Source organism: Dendrobium catenatum, unplaced genomic scaffold (assembly GCF_001605985.2).
Source record: "Dendrobium catenatum unplaced genomic scaffold, ASM160598v2 fragScaff_scaffold_1608, whole genome shotgun sequence".
In the NCBI taxonomy this organism is placed as follows: Eukaryota; Viridiplantae; Streptophyta; class Magnoliopsida; order Asparagales; family Orchidaceae; genus Dendrobium; species Dendrobium catenatum.
The window spans coordinates 2214134-2237984 of NW_021320070.1; the positions used below are offsets into that span (position 1 = coordinate 2214134).

Here is a 23851-nt window from a genome sequence, read left to right on the forward strand (position 1 = left end):
ATCAAGATAGTGGGAAGAGATGTTATTCCCATTAATGAAAATTTTCAAAATTTTTTGATATATTGATTGATTTTAGAAATTTATTGTAGCAAAAAATGTCACAATTTTAGCAACATAATATTAAAAAATAAGTAAATAATGATAGATTTTTATACTTTTTTTTTTTGAGAAAAACATATAGGCACACATAGTCATCCAATAGAAAAATTGGATCCAAGATTTGAGGATATATGCAGAAAAAAGCAACAATAAATTAAAAAATGAATAAAATAGAGTGATGAGTAAAATTTTTGACATTTTTTTGAAAGTTTTCAGATAAAAATTTGGTGTCAGCTTTTTTTTTAAAATGTTATATTCAAGTGAAATTTGAGAAGAATTTTAATTTTTTTTGTAGCCTTCTGATTATTGTTTCTTTGTATTCTTTTGTATTCACCCCCTTAACCTACATATGATCTTTTTTTTTTTATTTTTTAAAATATAAAATTCCTTAGCTTTATAAAAAATTGAGGCTTTTTAAAACAGTTTTTTAATTATTTTTTTAAATTAAAAATTTTGTATTAAAAAGTTATTTTCGAAAGCAATGCAAAAGCTATTCCAAACGAAGCTTGAGATTTCTGCAAAATTTTGTCTATAGGAAATTTGAGAGTTCCCACCACCAAACCTCTCTCATGTAAAATTGAAAACGTAGATTTATCATTCAGCCATAGAAACTAAAGCCTCTAATGCCACAATTTAAAAATTTAAGTTCCATAATAAATTTAACTCGAATCACATCATTAATGCCGAAAACAATAGGAATGCAACACCGAATCAGACTGTACAATTGTAAAATTTGAGCAGAGAAGAAAACGCCTGGGCGAGTCATTGTTAGTGAACTAGTTTTGCTGGATTGAAAACAGTAATACAACCACCGATGAGAAGAGCCACCAGAAGGATGAAGAGGGCAACTTGAAAATTGAAGTTGAAATTTTTTGATTGTTTGGATGATTTGTTCGTGATGGAATGGCTTCTGTTCTTTGTTTTTTCAATGGATGATGAGGGATTTCCATTAACCAGATCCCAGAATGATGAAGCCATTGTTGGGGACGCAACTTCTGTTTCCAGTTCTAGTAATGCAGAGGATTCTACTGGAGTTTCCATAGACAACAACTCCCGGCAGCGATCTTTCAAGTCCTAGTAACCATGGTTGGGTTGTTCATAAGGTTAGCATAATGGAATCAAAATAAATATCAGGTAAAAGAGATTAGTGATAGAAACTGTGCATTTCTATGAACATAAAAGAATAACATTCTGATCATTTTAGTTCCAAAGCAAACTATGAAAAATATCAAGTTACATGAACAGATGAGATTTATAATTGTTCAATAAGGCTTTGTCCAAATGATAATAAACTTTACTAAAAAATGAGTTTTGAAGTAAGGGTGCACCCTGAAATGGAATTGGCCAGTATAATGGATAGTGTTAATTGATTGGTCCGGATGTTTAAAGTTTCATAGTTCGTCATTACTGACTTAAAAGTATTGTGAATAAGAAAATTTTAAGCATTTGATTGCCTGAGTATTTTTTGGTTCAAGCACAGTGCAGCATTCAATAAAGAAAACATCTGTGCTCTTATGGGAGAATTAATGAACAAGAATCAGCCATAAAAACAAAAATTTTCCCCAAAATTCATCAAAAAGGGAAGAAGAACAAACCTCAAAAGTTTCAGAAGGTAGCAGATAGTCACATATGAAGACATCAGATAACCACGGAATCAAAACTCTTCTAGGAAAGGTGAGGACCAGAGGTTTCCTGTTTCCATAACAGCCATTACATAGTACACAAAAATGCACAGCATCTTAATATAAAGGAATAAATTTGCAAGTTCAACGTTATTTTTACGGCCGATTCCTGCACCGCTAAGATTTGCAAGTTCTCTCTGTTATGGAAAAAATTTGCAAGTGCACAAAAAAGTACAAATTCAAACTTAATATTATCCAAAACTTAATATACCGCTAAGATTTGCAAGTTCAAATTTATTTTTATCTGATCAACTGCTAGGTTCATCACAAGGATTTACTTTTCTTACAGTTTCTTCAATTATATCCTACATCAGTAAATCAAGATGACTTTTCTAAGAGTATTTCTAGTTTTCTACCCATATAAAATCATTATTTGTAAAATTAAGCCATGCAAGAGTATTATTATATGTGGCGCAGCCATCAAACAAGTTGGCCAAACTCCAAAGCATCTCATGGTTGACACCATGAAAATAGCACAATAGCATCTTTAATCATTTTGGTGTCATAAAATATTAAGCTGATATCAACCTAGCAACAACAATGTAATAACTAATAAGCTTAATTATCCATGATAAACAGTTAGCAGATGAACCCTAGAAATGTCAACTAAATGATTTGTAAGGAGATCTTCATAATAGCATGTACTTCCACTACCTCAATTCATGCAAAAGAAGTTGATGGATGGGCTTTCCGGTAACTATTTCACCACATGCTTTCCTAAGATCATTAGAGGCCATGTCCATCGTATCTTCTCCCTCATCTAAAAGAATATCTAGCCTGCTTTTCAAGCTGTTTATGATATCATTCTGCACAGAAGAGCGACGGAAAGATGCATTAATATAATAGAAGCAATTGCTCGAGTGAATTTGGCTTTTGATTCCAAGGCTCAAAGTCAAGAAATTCAGAAAACAAAACGCAATCAGCACTGTCTACCATTGCTACTAGGTAAGCTGAACTCTCTTCATCTGTAATTATTTTTTGTTCAAATTTAAATTTAAACATTTGGTACTACAGAAATCAACATCAGAAAAATATATCCATAAGCATAGAATAAACTCATTACAAATAGTGGTGAAAATTTTGTTAAATATAATGATATTCATGTCTCTTTGTGAAAGAATAATCAACCTAATAGTAACAAAAGTTCATATAAGTTCCATGCCCCGAAAGTTCTTTATAAAATGCTACAAGCTGCTTTAATCTGCTTTTGCCAACAATTGATTGAGGGTTGTCACTTGAAGCAGTCACCAATTGATTGAGGGCTGTCACTACAAGTATAGGGAGCCAACCATTAATATTCTTCAATTTCAAAATGAAAATCATCATGTTATGTGGAACTAAACCCTTTCAAGCTAATATTCTCAAAAATATCTTAATTAGTCATCAAGGAAATATCTGATCTTAAGACTAACTTCTCTAGATTCTTTTTATTTTACCCGGGGAAGCAACTTGGTTTAGGTATCCTTCTAGCAAATATTTTGGGCTGCTACCTTGAATCCCTTCCTTTCAAGTACTTCGGCATTCCTTTGAGCACCAGAAGTCTTCAATGTGCATTTTGGAATCATTTTATTTTATTAAAAAATCCAAATGAAATTCTCTCCGTCAAAAGATAAATTCCTCTCTAGAAGTGTCTATTATGCTCATCAATTTCATCAATCTCTCTTTAAGCCTCTTTTAAAATTCCTAACAAGGCTATCAAATAGACAATAAGAACTTAGAAGCAACTTTTTTGGAAAATTACAAAAGTAGCGGTCTTATTCTTATCAATAAGAGGAATATTTATAATCATAAAGATTTAGGAGATCATGATATTAAAGACTTTTGTATGAAGAACTTGCCTCTCCTTAGAAGTCTATTCAGCCAAATAATCATTCTTTTTGTTGGTTCTATTATTCATGATAGAGATGTTTTCAAAGCTACTCACTTCTGCCTTAATATCTCTCGGAAGATTCATGATAGTAGACATTAATTTTTAGAAGGATGAAGGGAATAATGTGTCTCTCTTGTTTTCAATTTAATGACCTTTTCACCTTTAACAGTAATTGAAATAACTTTTTTGCTTCTTACCATTCAACTAGTTCTGGCTGGTATAGTTTATAGAGATAGATCATTCTTTTTCACCTTAAAAATAGAAAGAAGAAAATGCCCTCGTATCTTAGCAATCAATTTAATATCGATGATGCTGGCTTAATGGTTCATTTTTGTTACTTCCTTTTACTTATTTTTGATAGATGAGGGTGCGATAACTCCAATTTGGATTTGAGTTTGGAAAGCTATGTCCTCTTAAAATCAAAACCCTTATGTGATTTATTTATACAAGAAAAATTCCTAATAATGTTTATTTCTACAATAAGGGAATCATCAGCAATGCTTTTTGTGAAACATGTAAAGAAAAACTGGAAGATGATTTCCACATCTTTAGTTGTAAATCTATCTCTACTATTAATGTGAAATCTGTTTTCTCTAATTGAGGAGAGGCATACATCATGATGACTTCAAAGAGCTTTGAGAAAATTTCTTCTTTTCCAGCTACATTATTTGAACTAACAGGAATGCTTGAAGTTTTTCGGGAAGAAAATTTAAAAGGAGAAAAATGTTTGTTTAACTATCATCAACTTTTCTTATTTCACAATTTCTAATGCTAAAAGGAAGAAGAAAATTTCTATAAAAAATTCCATGAAAAAAAATCATTTCCCTTCTTGTCCCAAGCTATTGTCTCTGCATTCTTAGCTTCCTCCCTTCTGTCTGCTTTGCTTTGTTTTCCCTTTTGTTTTGTAATTGATACTAATTTTTGTTTTTATTAGTGAGAAGGGTTTGCCAGTTTTTATTTAAAAAAACTGTTTCACAACTGAAATACACTGTTGCTGCTTGTTCCAACATTACTTAATAAGGATGGTAGATGTCATCTATAAACAACTTTAGACTCATGTTACGTAGAAATTATTCTGTGCGGAGGCCGGACGCAGAACACCGTCCGGAGATTAACCAAAATGTGCCATGTCAGCGGTACCGAGCAGCGGTACCAAGTGAAGGGGTAATGTTGTACATTCTGGTTGGTCTCCGGATGACGTTCGGTGTCCGCACAGAATAATTAATCCACGTTAAGAGTGATGTAAAAACAATAAATTATTCTTGTAAATACCTTTAGATCAGATATAGCTTGTGAAGTAGGCTCTTTTGGACTAAGATATGCATAAGCACATATAGCTCCCCGAAACACTACCAGACCAGAAATATCATCTGAACTGCATGCTATGTAAAATGCATTGAATTAGCCCTTTTCAACAACAAAGATTTTACAATTTACAATGTACAAATAAGAACACTGCATTTTGCAAGTTCAACCCACCTTTCCTGTTGTGCATCACTCTTGAAGGGTAGAAGCAGCTCAACATTATGTGTGCCCGCAGAGCTGACTAGTTGATTTTCAGTAACCTAAATGGCAGTTTTATAAAAGAAGAGAGAAGATCAGTAAGAAGATTGCGTGCGGTAAGAGTATCTGCTCATCCTCGACAAAAAAATTTCATATTAAGGATGAACTGAACGTTCCCATGCACGACGGTGCCATCAACTACAATTAGAAGGCCACTTTTGTGACTAAAAAAGATCAAAAGGGTGACTAAAATAGATCCTCAAGTTTGTTGTAAACTCATTCACTTAATTTAATATCTTAGAAATACATGCAATTAAAACTTTTTTTTTTTACCAAAAAGTTGGTAAAAAAATTAAATTATAATTCATTGAATCATTCAGGTATGCTATACTACAGCTCACATGCCATTATCAATACATTTAGTTCCACAAAGTCACTAGGAATACACTCTTTCAAGCTTTTTCTTAATAAGTGGAATGAAATACAAAGAAATTTGGATACTAACCAATTTCCCATCCAATAATGCTCTAGCACTTAGCAGTTCTTTGGCATGACGAGAGATTCCATTACAAAGGACATTCTTGAAAGTATTTGATGTGGACGCCAAATCTTGAAAAACAGGTATTCTGCACCGGGAAGTCATTAAAAAGTAGAACAAAAACAAGCACACATCATGGACTTTATATGAATTAATAGAGGACTTCATGCAGTTCATCCTACCAAGAACTGGTAAAAGTTTATTTCTTGTTCTACTGCTAAACGAGGGAAAGAAACACAAAAGGTCACCACTTTTGATCACTGATTGATTGGAACTGCTAAAAATGACAAAACAAGATGCAAAAAGAAGATCAAGAATTCCAACATGCGTACCAATAAGAAATAACCACTTTTCCACTTTATTTAATTAAATCAAGTTAATTTGCAAGAAAAACCTTGTTTGAAAACAATTGAATTTGATTTAAGATTAAATTATATTAAATTAATCTCAAAATAAATTTAATAATCTTTAAGCCATCTTAATATAATTTGAACAAGGATATGTTGACATAATTTTTATTCTACAAAAACTTCTTGAGCATATCTGCTTCCAAAGCACATTTAAAAGAGCCACAATGTGTAGCTAATTTTCAAAAGGCTGCTAGTATTAATTGACCAATTTGGTTAACAACTATGGTGGCAGTGTGGTGCTATACCACACCTTTTTTTTTTCCCTTTTGCCACTTAAGATGGGTAAGAGTATATGTATATCAATAATGAACTGTTTGTCACAAAATATATTACCACCACCAATTCAAACACGTCAGGTTAAAACAACCAATTTACAAAAAAAAAAAAATAATAATGGTATGTAACATGTGTACATCTAAGTTACCATGGAACAGTAGTCCAAGGTGACAGAGAGCTCACCCATTCCATATTTTTAACTATGTTATCCCTCTTCCCCATTGTTTTTTAGGTGATCTAAGATGATGACCATTTCATTCAATATTATGAATGATTTGAGCATAAGGAGGGTTGACAGGGGAAGCGCTAATGAATGGAAATAAATTACCGACACCATGAAATCTTAATTCAAGAGTTCCAGCTGACGAAAGTTTATATAGTCAACATAGTTGAAAACTAAGATCCCCAAATTTGGTAAAAACATACATGTTGGCAATTTCATTGAGCTATGACTTAGAAAAGGATAAATATTATTATGAATGTTCTCACTAGACATTTGCAAGAGGATGTACCTTGGTGTATGCTTTTTACTGATGATATTCTTCTTGTTTATAAGACTAGAGAGAGAGTTGAAGGTAAACTTGAATTATGAAGGTCAACCTTAGAGTTTAAAGGATTTCATTTGAGTGGATCTAAAACTGAATATATGTAATGTAATTTTTGTAGTAATAGATCTAGTGGGAGGATTGTGACTTTGGGTGATCAAGTTATTAATAAGAGTATATGTTTTAGATATTTTAGGTCTATTGTTTAAAGTGATGGTGAAATGGATGGGGATATTATCAGTAGAATTCAAATTGGATGGTTGAAGTGGAGGAATGCATCGGGCTTGCCCTCAAACTTGAGGGAAAATTCTATAAGACGTTGGTGAGACCTGCAAATGCTTTATGGTATAGAATGTTGGCTATTAAAAGAGAAGCATAGTATTAAGATAAGTGTTGCAGAGATGTCGTTGGATGAGTGGCTTTACTTTTAGAGATATGATATGAAATGAGCATATATGTGAAAATGTTGGAGTAGCTCCTGTAGAAGATAAAATTAGAGAGAGTTTCCTTAGATGGTTTGGTCGCATAAATGGCATCCTTTCGATGACCCGGTTAGAAAAGTAGTGTGGGCTCCGAAAATTCGGCCTCGGCTGACACAAGTATGGCCTTTCTAGTTGGTCAAAGGCTCTGTTGAAATTTGGGCTCCATTTGATAATGTTGTCTCATTCTCTGTTCAGTTATGCTGCTTTGTATTATGTTGGGTTGCATTGTATTGTCGAATAAAACGACTAATTGTTTGATAAAAATTACTATTAATATTGCTGTTTAATTTTTTGAAAGAGCCAAAGCTCTTTGCACTAAATATTTAATTTACGAAACATCAAGAGAATATTTTAAGTGGCCTTACTTTTTTAAGGCTTATCTTGTAACTAAGGTTCTGTTTGGTAATACGTTTTGCTACATGCTTGTGCTACTGAAATTCAACAAATCACATTTTCAATGTATGGTAAGGAGTGGGCCAACTTTTGTTAGAAGTTATTTTCATGGAAGCCAGAAAACATCTTGTTAGGTCTGCGGGTTGGCTAGCATTCTAGAATAGTGCCTTTCTAGATTTCAAATTTTCAGCTTTTTTAGACGAACATGGCTTGATTGGGTTTCAAAATATGGTTTGTTTAGAATATCATTAAATTAGATTTATTAGTTTATTATTAAAAAAAGTAAACTAGTTAGTCATTTTGTGTGTGTGATAAACTAGTCAGTTATTAAATTAGATAATTAATTAAATTAACTAGGGATAAAATATGTTATTTAGTCATTAATTAATAATTAATACAATAAATTAGTCTGATTAGTAATGAAATTAACTTATTGATAGTTTAATTAGGCTAATTAGAAATTAATGAGACAACCTAATTGATCTTTAATTATCATAACAATAAGAGTATAGTTTTTTGTAAATTAAAATTAGTTAATAAAATATGTAACATAATTAATTAGTTTTAAATTAATGTTTAAGATATAAATAATTGCTAATTAATTAAGATGATATATTATTAGGATACTAGGGAATCTTATGCAAATATTAATTCAAAGTTAAATAGCATTAATATTTAGCTATTAACTTCTAAAATAAGTCAAACTTTAATGGCCAAAATGTTGATTTACAGCTGCCTAGGAGGGTGGGTTTTGTTGTGTGCATGTGTGCGGCGGCGGCGGCTGGGAGGGGGGTGGGTGGGTTTGAATTACTTAGGTTATTCTAAAAAAAATTTCAATTAAACTTTAAATGTCAATATTACCAATGTACAATATGATGCTCGGAAGAAAATCATCAACACAAATAATAAATAAAAGTGCAAGGGAAGGGACAAAATTACATACGAACATGTAATGATCTTTACATGGTTTGATCGAAGTATACTTCTTAAAGATGAATAAAAATAGTCCTATTATGAGACTATTTTAATTCTTTTTTAAAGATGTAAGGGATTAAAAATGATCCTTTAATATAATTAAAAATCATTTTGGTCATTCATAAAAAGTTAAAAGACCATTTTGATCCTTTTCATTTGCCCCCCTCTTCCTCTTTTATCTGCCGACCTCTCTTGGGGATATTTTCTTTTTTTGTAAATAGTTTTGATTTATTTTCATTGTAAGACTTCTGGAAAAGTCTATATATACTTGCATACTTTGTATAAAATCAAGCAATAAAATTGAAAGCAGCTTTTCTATTTTTCTAATTTTCTACATGGTATTAGCGCAAGGTTAAAGTTTCATTTTTCCGACCTTTGTTCTATTTTCTTATTGTTGGGATTCTTCATTCTCTTCATTATGGTTGATTTCTTTGACTTGCTTTCCAAGGAGTCAACCATTATGAATGATAAAAGTCATACTGATGGAGAACTCTAGGGGTTACACCTCATATTGCTTGAAAGAGAAACGGTTTGAAGTAGTCTCAAATTATGAAAACCTTTTAGAAAGGAAGGGAAAGATCCATCACCATGTGGATCCTCCTATGGAGTTGGAGAACAAAAAGTTTGTACTTTGGGATAAAACAAATCTAATGATTATGATATGCTCGTGGAATATCATGATGCTTGAAATCAATGGATCATATATGTTCTTGTTTACGAGAAAAGTAATTTGGGACATCGTCAAACAAATGGACTAAAAAATAAAGGATGTTGCCCTATTTATGAGATCCAAATTAAGTTATCAACAGACCATCTTAAAAATCAATATAATCAGGGGTAGAACTAGGTAGAGTTTAGGGTTGGCAATTGCCCACCCTAAAATTTTTTTTCTTCCTTAGAAAAATAAATATTTTAATTATTTTGCCCACTTTAAAAAAATGCAGTTGCCCAAATTCTAAAAAAATATATATTTTTTCTATTTCATACATAAGATTATATATTTTATAATCAAATTTTGCTCACTCTTAAAGAAGAGACTGGTTCTACCCCTGAATATAATAAAGGTTTAATGAATTGAATTGGATTAATGCCAATAAATTAAGATGACATGTTGCAGTGATACAAAAATTTTCAAGCAATTTGTAAAAAGAGAAAGGGTGGCATGACTTCGACCAAATTCATGTCCAAATCCTAAGCAAATAAAACCTACCATCACTAAATGAGATTTTTTCTTCATACGAGCCGAAAAAGAAAAAAAGGACAGTATGCTCGATGCTTGGATCTATGAAACATATGCCATAACAAACACCAAACCCTAAGGTAAGGGTTTTACTATTCCAGGCTCTTTCCCTAAAAACATACAAAAATTTTCTTCCAAAGGTAATGTATGATGCAACCACTGTAAGATAAAATAATATATCAAATATAAATTTTAAAAATTTCATGAAAATTTCTCAGGTTATGATGGAAATAAAGAATATCATCAAAAGAGCTTGTCTATCTTGTGGAATTAGAAGGCCTCAATTTAAGAGAGATCGAGAAACTCAAGAATTCCCATAACTCTTTGGAAAAATCATCCATATCATGCTCTTTACCTCACAATAATATGACCCTTGCTTGTTGCATTTTCTGTACCATAAATAATTTCCTTCACATTGGATCCTAGATTCAAGAGCGCGGGCTCTGAAAATTCGTTCCCATCATCTCTGCGGTCCCTCTTTCTTTTTTGGGCCGTCAAGGAGAGTTTTAACAAGTAGGTTCCAAGAAAAATTTTCACAAGGCAGATTGAGTTTTAAATAAGACACTACCGAAAGATTTTGCCCTCATTTTGCGAAAACTTTATGATATGAGTTCAAATTTCCTATGGAACAAGCCCCTATAGTTAATTACCTCTCATGATAATGAGAGAGAACTTTCAATTAAGACTAGTTGTCAAACATATATATATAGTATCTGGCATATAGTAGCAACATGTTTAGGTAGTGAATATTTAGCATTTAAAATTAGAAATTCACCACCTTGCACTTAAAGCTGATGGTGGGGGAATAATGATAGACACGATCAAGATCCCATGGTTTCGCCGTCCCGAGTCATCATAATCCCTACTCTACTTAGTCAGAGGGGTAGTCAACCCAACCTGATCGAAGGATCATTGTCAGCAGTCATTGGTTGCTTTCAATGATATCTTGTAGACATGGAGTGAATATTTGTTTCTAATGGAACAAATATGAGTCCACCTTAGCTGACAAGGGCTTTGTACCCTATCGGTCATATTCTATTGATTCATTATAGAAAGATTTAACGCAGTTGGGAATATATGGTCTTTGGCCATGATCGTAATTTAATGATACCATTTAGCATCAAAATTATTCTGTCATAACCGTTTATCTCTGATGCCATTTTTGCGACGAAACCATTGGTTGGAGGACATGTACCACTTTCTTACTGGCAAGAGATGATTTGAGAATGAATCATAGTGATATTTTCGACTAGACATTTACTCTTTGTTAGTTGACGTGATTTTTCAACTTGTCTACCTCAGCAAACTATTGCGGAGGGTGGATGAGTATTTTTTGTTTTAAGTGTTTAGGTATTTTATTTCAATTTTAAACATTTATATTATCGATAGACATGTAGCTTTAGATTTTAGAAAGATCTTTGAACATTAACCCCTCAGGTTGAGATTTGCATTCAACACGGTTATCATCGGGAATGACCTTGAAATTATTATACAATTTGTTATGATCTCTAACATGAAGTTCAAATATGTTCACTTGTTTAATAGTTTGAAATTTATTTTTATGAAATATCTTAATATCTTTATTTCCTGTACATGCTGTTTTAAAAATATAATTATATAAATAATATATTTATCTTTATAAATATTATAATTTAACCAACGAAAGTACTTATCAAACCAGCTAGGATTAAAATGTTCATTATTTTTAGAAAAGTTATGATTACGAGGCTGATATGACTTTTTTTGTAAATATGATCGTCGAACTTGATCTCAAATATTAGGACTAAATTCACTGATAAGAATTCGTAATCATGAATTTGATGAAAGTTTTTTTAGATGTACTTCAAAATTTTCTAATGAATCCCTAATGGATCACATTGTAATCCTTAATCCTTAGTAGATCTCTTCACTTGATGTGCATTATCTTGTATAAGTACCTTCTTGCACCATGATATACCAAATTTAGGTAATCAAATCATGATCTAGTTTTCCATTTGACTCTTAATTTCATGGTTTATCATATCTTGATTGAGCTAACTAAGAAATAAAAATTATATCATTGGACACAAAACACATTTTTAGTGTTGTTTCCAAAACATGAAAAGAAGGAATGAATTCCTCATAGCATTGCAACAGATATATCATTTCCTAGCACCAAGTAATTAGTGTCAGAATTAGCCACCATGGAAACTTGTTTGAAAACAGTGAAAGGAATTAAAGATATAGAAAGCATACCTTATGTCAAAACTGTACATGCACCTATATGTTTGAAGAAGAGCTAAGAGCTTGCTCATTTTGAAATCACATGGCCGCAAATCTACTGATGCAACTGCACAACTTCGACAAGCCCACCTATCATTCATGTTCACATTAAAAAGAAAATTTTACATGAGATTATTGATCAATTATGGTTCATTTCTAAACTTATCAGAGCTCAAGCTGAGAACTCAGTAAAATATTTCTCGCATGGTAAGAACTCATTCGAAGACTAAGAAAGCTGCATATAAAAGCATCTTTAAAATTAAGTCAAACTATCTATTGAGTCCTCAATAAAGGATTAAAAAGAAAAGCTTCCTTGAAAACTATCAAAGCTGCACAGGAAAGCACCTTTCAAATTGAGTCAGACAGGCTATAAGACAAAATCCAAAATTTACATATAAGCTAAATTGGACGCGAGCAAAATTTGAAGGCAGTTGGGATGTCAGTAGCCTTTAAGGCCAATTTTACAATAAGCAATGGCAAACATGAAGGTCTCCAACCTTTTTGGGCTATAAGATATGTGAATGAGAAGCCTTTCACTTGTTTCACTTTCCAAACTTGGTATGGCCTGCGCAACAACCCTGATTGTCTGCAAAATAGTTATGCAAATCTTCAGACAACGGACAGCCATGAAAAAAACTATTTTTTAGGAAGCATTCACAATGAGAGAAGCCAATGGCTGCCTTTTCAAATGTTTGATGACTAAATTCCTATTTGCCCCACTACATAGGTTGGCTACATGAATCCTTTTTATCCATTGTGTCATGTTAAAAGACAAATTCTCGTTTAAATCTAATAATAAAAGATCATTTCTAATATTTCTAACCCAGTTTTTTTATGTCTACTTCTACCTTTCATAACATAAGTCAAATCTAATACCTCTACTTTCCTAACCGGGTCATCGAAAGGCTGCCGTTTTATGTGACCAAACCATCTAAGGTGACTCACTCTAATCTTATCTTCCACTGGTGCTACTCCAACTTTTTCACGTATATGCTCATTTTGTATCCTAACTCTGAGGGTAAAACCACTCATCCACCTGAGCATCCTCATCTCTACAACACTTAACTTAGTATTATGCTTCTCTTTTAATGACCAACATTCGATACCATAAAGCGTTGTAGGTCTCACCACCATTTTATGTAACAACAAAATTCTCACAAAACAATGAAGCAATTTCATGATGTGAGACTTGAAGTACAATTCAAACGGATAATTTGAAGAAAAACTTATAATATTGAGTTTATGTGGGGTGGCTACAATTATTTGTAAAAATAGTTGTAGAATATTATTGGAAAAGCATATTTTTAAAAGTTTCTGTAGGTATTATAATTTTTTTTTTTCTTTTGACAAAGTTAGATAATAGCTTTCTTATTATTATAATACTCTAGTATATGTGATAATAAAAAAGTTGTTTCTCATCATAAAAAATTTCCAAAAAGCAACCAAAAAAATTTATAGCAATATAAAAGTGTGGCAATTGCCTAGAAAAAAAAAAAAAAACTAACCTAAAGAGACAAGCAGTCAACCAAAATTTGTCAGAAGATAATTCTTTGGTGTAATATATAGTTTTTCTTTGGCAAAATGAAAAGAAAAATGCAAAGACTTCAAAAAAAATAAAAATTCCTCAACAACAATGAGATATACCAATATTAATCTTCAACAAATGAGATCATCACTTTTAGGGGAGTTCTGAAAATCTTTGTGGAATTTGAAATCAATATTAATCTTCAACAAAATTCATCCTTTTTCATCATAAGATTTCTAATTTCAGGCAATCAAATGAGCCCTAAGCCACGCAAATTCCATGAAAATTGAAATTCTAAAGAATCATCCCAAATACCTGGGCAAGTAGTGAAGCGGAGGTGGCCTTGAAGGAGGCCTCCGAGGACCAAATGTAGATCCCAATAACACTCATACCACCCAAAAGCATTCTTGAAACCTGAAACATACCCGAATTTCATGGTTTATCATATCTTGATTGAGCTAACTAAGAAATAAAAATAATATCATTGGACACAATACACATTTTTAATGTTGTTTCCAAAACATGAAAAGAAGAAATTAACATTATTCCTCATAGCATTGCAACAGATATATCATTTCCTAGCACCAAGTAATTAGTGTCCATTAGAATTTTCCACCATGGAAACTTGTTTGAAAACAGTGAAAGGAATTAAAGATATAGAAAGCATACCTTATGTCAAAACTGTACATGCACCTATATGTTTGAAGAAGAGATAAGAGCTTGCTCATTTTGAAATCACATGGCCGCAAATCTACTGATGCAACTGCACAACTTCGACAAGCCCACCTATCATTCATGTTCACATTAAAAAGAAAATTTTACATGAGATTATTGATCAATTATGGTTCATTTCTAAACTTATCAGAGCTCAAGCTGAGAACTCAGTAAAATGTTTCTCGCATGGTAAGAACTCCTTTGAAGACTATAAAAGATACATATAAAAGCATCTTTAAAATTAAGTCAAATTATCTATTGAGTCCTCAATAAAAGGATACCAGAAAAAACTTTCCTTGAAAACTATCAAAGCTGCACACGAAAGTGTTAGGAAATGCTTGTAGAAAACCAAGAAACCCCTTGGCTGAAATTTAATTTCAGCAAAGTAAAGACAATATTTAAGATGTAGAAAAACTAGGAGAAAAGTTTTTCAATTGATGATATAGGAAATAAAACAAGCAAGGCACAATGAATCTTCGATTTGAGAGGGGCTCTCCCAATCCCTAGCTATCGACTAAAGCCAAAGCAAACCCTAGAACAACTTATTTTCAACAAAAATCACGGATAACCCTAACCCTAACCCTAGCAACCAAAATCATACTTAAGCATACAATAATTAATAAAATCCCAAAACAAACTCCTCCATTTGAATTTTCCCTCCCAAACCTCCCTTAATTTCTTCTTAATTAGGGCTGTTGGACCCCACCCCAAGGGGGCCGAATTATGCTAGGTGGAACCCCTGGTTCCGTTGTCTATAAATTAGGCCCGATCCATGATGGACCGGTTAGACTGATCTAGGGACTAGTCTAACAGAAATCACCTTTCAAATCGATTCAAACATGTTATAGAATATATGGCACTTAAGACAAAATCCAAAATTTATGTCACAACTAAATTGGACTTGAGAAAAATTTGAATAAAAGTTGGGATGTCAGCATCCTTTAAGGCCAATTTTACAATAAGCAATAGCAAACATGAAGGTCTCCAACCTTTTTGGGCTATAAGATATGTGAATGAGAAGCCTTTCACTTGTTTCACTTTCCAAACTTGGCGTGCCCTGCGCAACAACCCTGATTGCCTGCAAAATAGTTATGCAAATCTTCAGACAACGGACAGCCATGAAAAAAACTATTTTTTAGGAAGCATTCTCAATGAGACAAGCCAATGGCTGCCTTTTCAAATGATTGATGACTAAATTCTTATTAGTGAAGAAAAAAAGCTCATTGTATATGTAACAACAAAATTCTCACAAAAAATGAAGCAATTTCATGATGTGAGACTTGAAGTACAATTCAAATGGATAATTTGAAGAAAAACTTATAATATCGAGTTTATGTGGGGTGGCTACAATTATTTGTAAAAATAGTTGTAGAATATTATTGGAAAAGCATATTTTTTAAAGTAGTCGTAGGTATTATAATTTTTTTTATTCTGAAAAAGTCGGATGATAGCTTTCTTATCATTATCATAGTCTAGTTTATGTGATAATAAAAAGTTGTTTCTCATCATAAAAAACTTCCAAAAAGCAACCAAAAAAATTTATAGCAATATAAAAGTGTGGCAATTGCCTGAAAAATAAAAAAAACTAACCTAAAGAGGCAAGTAGTCAACCAAAATTTCCAGAAGATAATTCTTTGGTGTAATATAGTTTTTCTTTGGCAAAATGAAAAGAAAAATGAGATGTACCAATATTAATCTTCAACAAATGAGATCATCACTTTTAGGGGAGTTCTGAAAATCTTTGTGGAATTTGAAATCAATATTAATCTTCAACAAAATTCATCCTTTTTCATCATAAGATTTCTAATTTCAGGCAATCAAATGAGCCCTAAGCCACGCAAATTCCATGAAAATTGAAATTCTAAAGAATCATCCCAAATACCTGGGCAAGTAGTGAAGCGGAGGTGGCCTTGAAGGAGGCCTCCGAGGACCAAATGTAGATCCCAATAACACTCATACCACCCAAAAGCATTCTTGAAACCTGAAACATACCCGAACTCAAAGGCAATGAGCAAAAATCGTCTGTGTAGCAAAAAAGAAACCCTGCCGAATTCAGGATTTCAGGGAGCTTAGCATTTCCTCTTCTTTCGGTACCTGACGAGCGTGTTCAGCCACCCACTCCCCATCGATCAAAAGAGAAGAAATCGCCTGCGCCGAGGCTTTCCCACCTTTCGATCCCTTCTTCCTGTCCTCCCTGCCTCCGCTCTCCGATTTAAGCGAGCACGCGTGGCTGCCTCCATCAGTGGGCGGAGTCGGAATCAAATCATATACAAACCCTCGCTCCAAATGGGAACTTAGCTTCCCTACTAAGATGCCAACCTGCGCATGAAAAGCCAGTTGTAACCAAGAAAGCAATTTTGTAGATGGTAGAGAAGTTGTGAACGGCAAGGATAGAGCACTTCGGTTGTAATTGAGGATCGAGAGAGCCGATCCTCGGCGGACTTCAGTCGGGTTTCCTCGCCGACGACGGACTTCACCATCGGAGCAGGAGACGATCGGCGGCGGTCTAGCCCTCGTCGTATGAATCACAGAGTCAGGTCGAGCCCTAGCGGATGCGGAAATTTTTATAAGAGTAACTTTGGGTTCGGACGAAATGGGTTCGATTTATTTTTAAACGAGTGTTATATAAATTTATGGGAAAATTTTAAGAATGAGCATAGTCATTAACATAAATTAATGAAAAGAGCATGAAATACATAAAATTTAATTAGGAATAAATTTATCATTTAACTTGGTATATTCAACAGAATGCATCAAAACGGTTGGTGCATTTTAAATACGTCAAATATCTTGGTACATTCTGAATGTGTCAACATTTTTGGTGCATTTTATTGAATGAGTCAAATTTTTTGTAATAATTTAAATATGTAAAATAAATTTTCTTAAAAAAATATGAAAATTCTAAAGTTGAGCGTTTTAGTACTAATCTAGTGAGCGTTGCGGTGTAGGCCATGAATAATATTTATGTATATATATTTATAAATGTCCTTGTCTCATCCCATCGATTTCTTTACTTGATTGCTTGGCCAATAAGAAATTGAAGGAGGAAAGAAGAGAGAGGAGAGAGAAAATTCTTTGGATCATATTTATCAATCATTCATGTTACAAATTTTATTATATTCATTGTAAGTGAATAATCTATTATTTCTGTTTTTAATGATTTTTATTTCCAAAGATTTTATTTCTCCTACATTTGTCAAAAATACATTATCTCCTGGTTTCATGAGCTTTCATGGTGTAATTTTGGATATGTTATAGATTTGATCATTCTGAACGATTTGATATAATTTTATTATATTTTAAATGAAGTACTGAATGATATCATATACATGATATAATAACTCCTCATGATATCCTATTGATATACTAATTGGGAGTCATAAGGAGATGAATATTGATTGAGAGTTATAACTTATAAGTGATATATCATCAAAAAAAGTATCTTGATTGGGCATGAATCTCGATGCAAAAATTAGGTTGGAAACTTCAAAAATTAAATCTTGGATCATCTGAACTCCAATTTCAGCAAACTTACAATCGAACTGAGCGTCTCGGAAATACGAACCCAACGACACCAAATTCAACTAAATCCGAGCTCAAAATGGTTTAAATCAAAGACCCGAAGCACATTCGGAAGGTTCAATCCATAATCTGGATTACCAAACATTTTCCAAATATGGCATGCTTATAGTCGAATTGAGCGGCTCGACGAGAAAAATCCAACGAGCCAAAGATCGTCAAATTTTGATATCATTAGAGCCTTTAAATACCCGATAAACTATCCATGATCAAGGGATTTAACATCGACTGTCCATTTAAACCACTCCCAATTTACCCCCGATCTTCCTCCTATTTACTGGCCATGTCATCATAAAAAAACTATAATTATTCCCTCATTTCTTTTAAGAGGGGACCCAAGCAAGAAGAGATGAGAAAAAACTATAGTTATGCCCGATAAGTACATGATCAAGATACTATTTAGATACACTTATTAAATATTTGAATACTAATACTGGTACGAATGTTGTACTGATATTGTGACTGACACTGATATTATTTTATGTAATTAACACTCTTTAAAATTATTAATTATGATACTAATATTATTATTGAGATTATGTTTGTTGACTGTTGCTAATATTATGATTGATGATATAATGGATTGAAATATGATAAACCATAGAAGGATAAACTGATATTGATAATCAATATATACACTTATGTAGATATTTCTGGTGAATTGGTTGTTTTAAAAGCTATTTGTTAATTTTAAAACACAAAATTTATATTTTGGATTTTTTAGTAATTAAAAAGCAAGCAATACTTTCACGTGATGTGGAAGCTAATAAATTAATCAAATATTAAAATAATGGTGATGATAGTCTAATCAAAGTAACAAAAAATTAATCATAGTTTTTTAACAAGCACTTATCACATAAATAAAATGCAAAAAAAGTAAAGTGCAGAAAAATAAAAATCAAAATCAATACACCATAATTTTATAGTGGTTCAACAAAAAAAAGACCTACGTCCACTCATCAGAGTCCTCATCTTCGAGTATTGTGCTAAATATTTAGTGTCTATCATTTAGCCCCCACAAGTATACAGAGAAGCCCTTACAATCTTTTCACCAACTCGGCCCGGTAGAGAACCTTGATATCTTTTTCACCCTCCCGGTAAAGGTAAAGAACCTTGACATCTTTTTCACCCTCCTATTGAAGGACGATAAACCTAGCCTCTTTCTTACCCTTCTGACGAAGGCAAAGAATCTTAACTCCTATTTCACTCTTCAGTTGAAGGCAGAGAACCTCAACGGTCCTTGAACTGATGATTTTCTAGGTAAAGCCACATAAGAAATTGAGCAAGACACTTGGAGGAAATAAGGCTGAAGCTTGCTCAGAGCAACCGTGTGAAACCCTTCAAACTCTTTCTCATTCCCAAAGCTCTCCAATATCTCTTCTCGAAGCTCACTCTCCAAAAAACTCAAACAACCAAAGACTTGAAACAGGTCTAATGAGAGAACTTAAATACAAGGCTAATAAAAAAGCTCTAAACTTCAATTCTGTCGACATTGATCGTATAATATTATTTCATATCGTACTGTACAATTAGTTCAAATAAGTTGGCTAGTACTGTAAGAAGAATAATGCACTGTATGATCAATTCAAGAAATTAAGTTGATCATCCAATACAATTTGAGCATCGTCTAATACAAATTAGTTCAAATGACTTGGATTATCATCCCGTATAATTTATGATGAATACATATCATCCCATGTAAAGATTGGGCCATACAGTACTATTGGGTACAATACGATTGATCCCAATCATCCTGTACAATATGGTTGGATCAATTAATTCAAAATATTTCTCTAATTATATGATTAATATAAGTAATATTTAATTATATTGTACAATATGATACCTATCACATGGAATAATTAGTATAAAATTTGAATTTTAAAATATTGCTTAAATTGTAATTGGCGATTGAGATATTGATTTCAACCGATAGTCTTGTACGATTTATTGTTCATTATGATTAGTTCAAATATCTTTAATTACAAAATTAACCATTTTAATGATTATTTAAATAGTTGATCGTACAATATAATATGCATTATATAGTACGATTAATTCAGAAAGTTTCACTTTTAATTTCCTTTCTATTTCACTCTCCTAAGTGTGTATGTGTACAATCACCAAGTTTAACATCCATCAAATATATGACTTAACCCAAGAAATGTATAAATAAATAAAAATAGAAAATACAGACTTTTCAAGACACTTAACCCTATTTAACCGAGTCTTGAGGTGATCAATATGCACAGTGTACGATGGACCTAAAATATTAGTGCACAAGAAACAAACAAGCAATAATAACAATAACATAGTAGAGAATTAAATAATATTTGCTATTATCAAATCAAAAGTATTGGGTCTAGATTTGCAACAAAGAACTCATTGAACACAAATTATGTGATGTTGGTTTGGACTTTTGTTTAAACTTTAGCTCAAATATGATTTGAATCATTAGGGATATCATTAAAGGGATGAAGGAGGAAAGCAATTTGTGATGGGAACTCATTGGAGCCAGAAATCAATATACTAATATTGTGTGAAGGAGAAGAGAATTTCATGAGCTTGCTAAGGGTATACATCAACAAATCGACAACTTGTAGAGGAGAAAAGGAGTTTTAGAACTTGATGAGATTATATATAAACAAATTAATGCCGTGTGAAAGAAAAGAGGAGCAAGGGAGCATGTTGGGGTTAAGCATCAACAAACCGATGATATGTGATAAAGACGAGGAGTCATTTAACTCACTAGGGGTAGATGCCCTAGAAATGAGTGACATAAAAGATGAGTTCTTGAGGGTGTTGGGGGTAGGCATCGACGAGAACCACTTGGTGTAAAGAAGAAGAGTTTATGTTGATGATGTTAAATCACTTGGGGCAAGAATCTACTAGATAATCGATGTGTGAAGCAGAATGTAAGTTTATAATGAAAAAGCGATTGGAGCAGGCTTTGATGGGGCCAATGGGGGTGTGAGGAGATCCTCCATGTGAACCCACCTCATTGGATCCTAGTTCAAACAAACCTTAGTTCAAGCACATGTCAACATGTTTGAACTTGATTCAAAGCAAATGTTTGAATCAGATTCGAACTTGAGTTTAAAATTGCTATGAAATAAATCAAACTAATTTGAACTTAGTACAAATGATTCGCTACTCAATGAGAAATTTGTAAACATAAGATGTTATCCCTATAAGGATAGTTTTGATCTAGCTATTATTTTGGAGTATATTTATCCATGTGAAAATATATTTAATCATTCAATATATAAATATATGATAAATCTATAATATATAAGCAAAATCGCTCAAACAATCAGAGGCGGAGAGAAGAGGGGGATCGTGGGGGCATGTGCCCCCTATGAATTTTTTTTTACCTGTACAGAATTGGGCAGTTTAGGCGGTGCGAATGATTCATATTCAGAAGATAAAAAATCACTCCAACTCCTCGCGACGTCGCCGGCATAGAATATTTTGTTTGCTCTACGTGACGAGTCCAGCACAGTCGCACATGAAGCTTTTGTCCAACTAGAAGCTCTCGTCCGACACTCCGACTCCTCGTCTCTCTCTTCTTTCGGCGTCTTTAATCCAGCCGGCAGCACAGTTAAGATTTTTTTTCTTTGTTGTTTTCTATAGTTTAGTTGACAGTTAAAATTTCAAATTCCTTTAATTTATTTAACAAAGAGAAGTTAATTGAAATGACAAACTTATATTCAAGCGATTTCACTCATTCGGATTTGATGATTCTTGATAATCAGCTGAAAAATTATATTATTGATATGTGGTTTGATGTTCAATTTTCACTCATAAAAGATATATGAAGTTTTGTTGAAAAAATGGTTCAGAGCAGGAAGAAAATACTATATCCCATTATTTTTTAAACTATTAAAACTAGCATTAGTATTACTTGTTGCTTTATCTGGAGTTGAAAGAACTTTTTCTGCAATGTTTATCATAAAAAATCGACTACGCAATTGAATTGAAGATCAGGGAATGAACGATATCTTAATCGTTGATATTGAAAAAGAAATTTTAGATTGTATTAACAATGATGTTATCATTCGATTTTTTCAAAATATGAAGAATATACGGTATAAACTGTAAGTGTACTTCATCTTATATTTGGTAGTTTATTTGTCAATAATTTTTTTTTTAAAACTGTCAATGCCGGTCCCAAGTCGGATGAAAAAAGTTGAGAAGATTCTTAAAAATAAAGAGGCCCCCTCTATGAAAATTTTCTGGCTCCGCCAATGCAAACAATATTTGATAAAATTGAAATATTTATAAATCTATACTACTATTATAAAAGGGGCTTGAGTTTCCTTCATCCAACAAATCTTGTTCATCCATTCTACTTATTTTTTAATTATCTTGGCCGTCCATTCTATTAAAAATATTTAATAAATAAAAAAATTCATATTATATAAAACTCATTTAATTTTGCCGCCCCTCAAGATTCCTAAGTTCCGCTTTCCTATTTCTATTCTTCACTGCATGTTTTAATAACTCAAAAAAATTCGCATTTAATAAAACTAATTTAATTTTAACGTCCCTTCAAATTCACTAAGTTCTATTTTCCTATTCCTATTCGGCACCTTTTGCTACTTTTACTTCCTCAAGTAATTACATTTCTATTCTTCTCAATGACAGACTTCAGTTTCTCTTCCTCAATTTCATTTAACCTGTTAATATTTCGTTTAAGTATTGATTTCTAAATTAATTACTTAACGCTTAAATATGTATTAATTTCTTATCGATTAATTGCTCTTAGTATTCCGTTGCTTCCCTTATATTATCCTCATATTATCTACCAGTAGCCGAACCATTTCCCAAGAAAAAAAAAACGTTTTATATTCCTCATTCCCACCCATCGTATTTCTCTTCCTCTCCTACACAACTCTTCATATTCAATCGTGAAGCCCATCAACGAACGCTCTCACGATTTCGCACCCTTTCGTATTTCTGTCCCTCACCTCCAATGATGCACACCCACCATCGGATGATCTCGCACACACTCCTCGTCGCATGTGAACCCGTTGCCTTGGGAACTCTTGGACGGGCTTTCATGAACATACAATAAGTTGCCGGTCCACCAACCGATGATCTCGCTCTCACTCCTTTTCATCGCGTGCAAATTACTACCTTGGGAGCTCTTGATACGACTATCATTTAAACGCACTTTCTCTGTTTTGTTTATTGCAGGCTGCTACAGCTTTGCTACAACAAGTTGCTGGCATCAATATATGGGATGCCAAATACCTGGTATGTGTATTTATCAAGTTATTTCTCTTCCTCTATCTATTTCTATGCTTTTTTTATGTAGAGGATGCAGAATACTCTGAAGAATCTCAAGGAGATTAATCATAACCTTCAGAAGGAGATAAGGGGGGTTTTAATTTTGGGAATTGGTTTTGATTGCTTAATGAGTTTAAGAGAATGGGCATTTGCAGGTAGAAGAAGAGGGAGAATTTGGAAAGGTTGGATTTTAATGACATGAGCAGTCTTGAGCCAAATTTGGATGAGTCTATTAAGATTGTTCGACAAAGAAAGGTATCAATCTGCTTGTTGCTCATTCCTTCTGATAAGTAACAAACTTATCTTTTAGGGCATATCCAACCGAAAAACTCATTTTCCACTCCAAAATGCAGTAATACACCAAAATGCAGTAACTTGTCTCCAACCGAACTCCATTTTCTAACACCAAAAAAGAATATTCCTAGTATATTCTTCTCCATATTTCATTTTACATATTTTTAATCAT

General features: G+C 32.7%; 1 protein-coding gene across 2 annotated transcripts; it reads right to left on the reverse strand.

Annotated features, from left to right (window-relative positions):
- Window positions 1-706: 706 nt before the first annotated feature.
- On the reverse strand, window positions 707-17102 carry LOC110099823 (protein odr-4 homolog). Of its 2 annotated transcripts, none has more exons than XM_028700874.1 (11): window positions 16914-17102; window positions 16609-16833; window positions 16397-16495; window positions 12773-12861; window positions 12249-12365; window positions 5660-5780; window positions 5131-5216; window positions 4924-5026; window positions 2436-2587; window positions 1695-1791; window positions 707-1173 (listed from the first exon to the last, which is right to left on the reverse strand). In XM_028700874.1, the coding sequence occupies exons 1-11, from the start codon at window positions 16992-16994 to the stop codon at window positions 868-870; spliced, it is 1476 nt and encodes a 491-aa protein (XP_028556707.1). In that variant the 5' UTR covers window positions 16995-17102; the 3' UTR covers window positions 707-867. The 2 variants fall into 2 exon arrangements, with proteins under 2 accessions (XP_028556707.1, XP_020682774.1); XM_020827115.2 differs by lacking the exons at window positions 12249-12365; window positions 12773-12861 and adding exons at window positions 14470-14586; window positions 15504-15592.
- Window positions 17103-23851: the final 6749 nt, after the last annotated feature.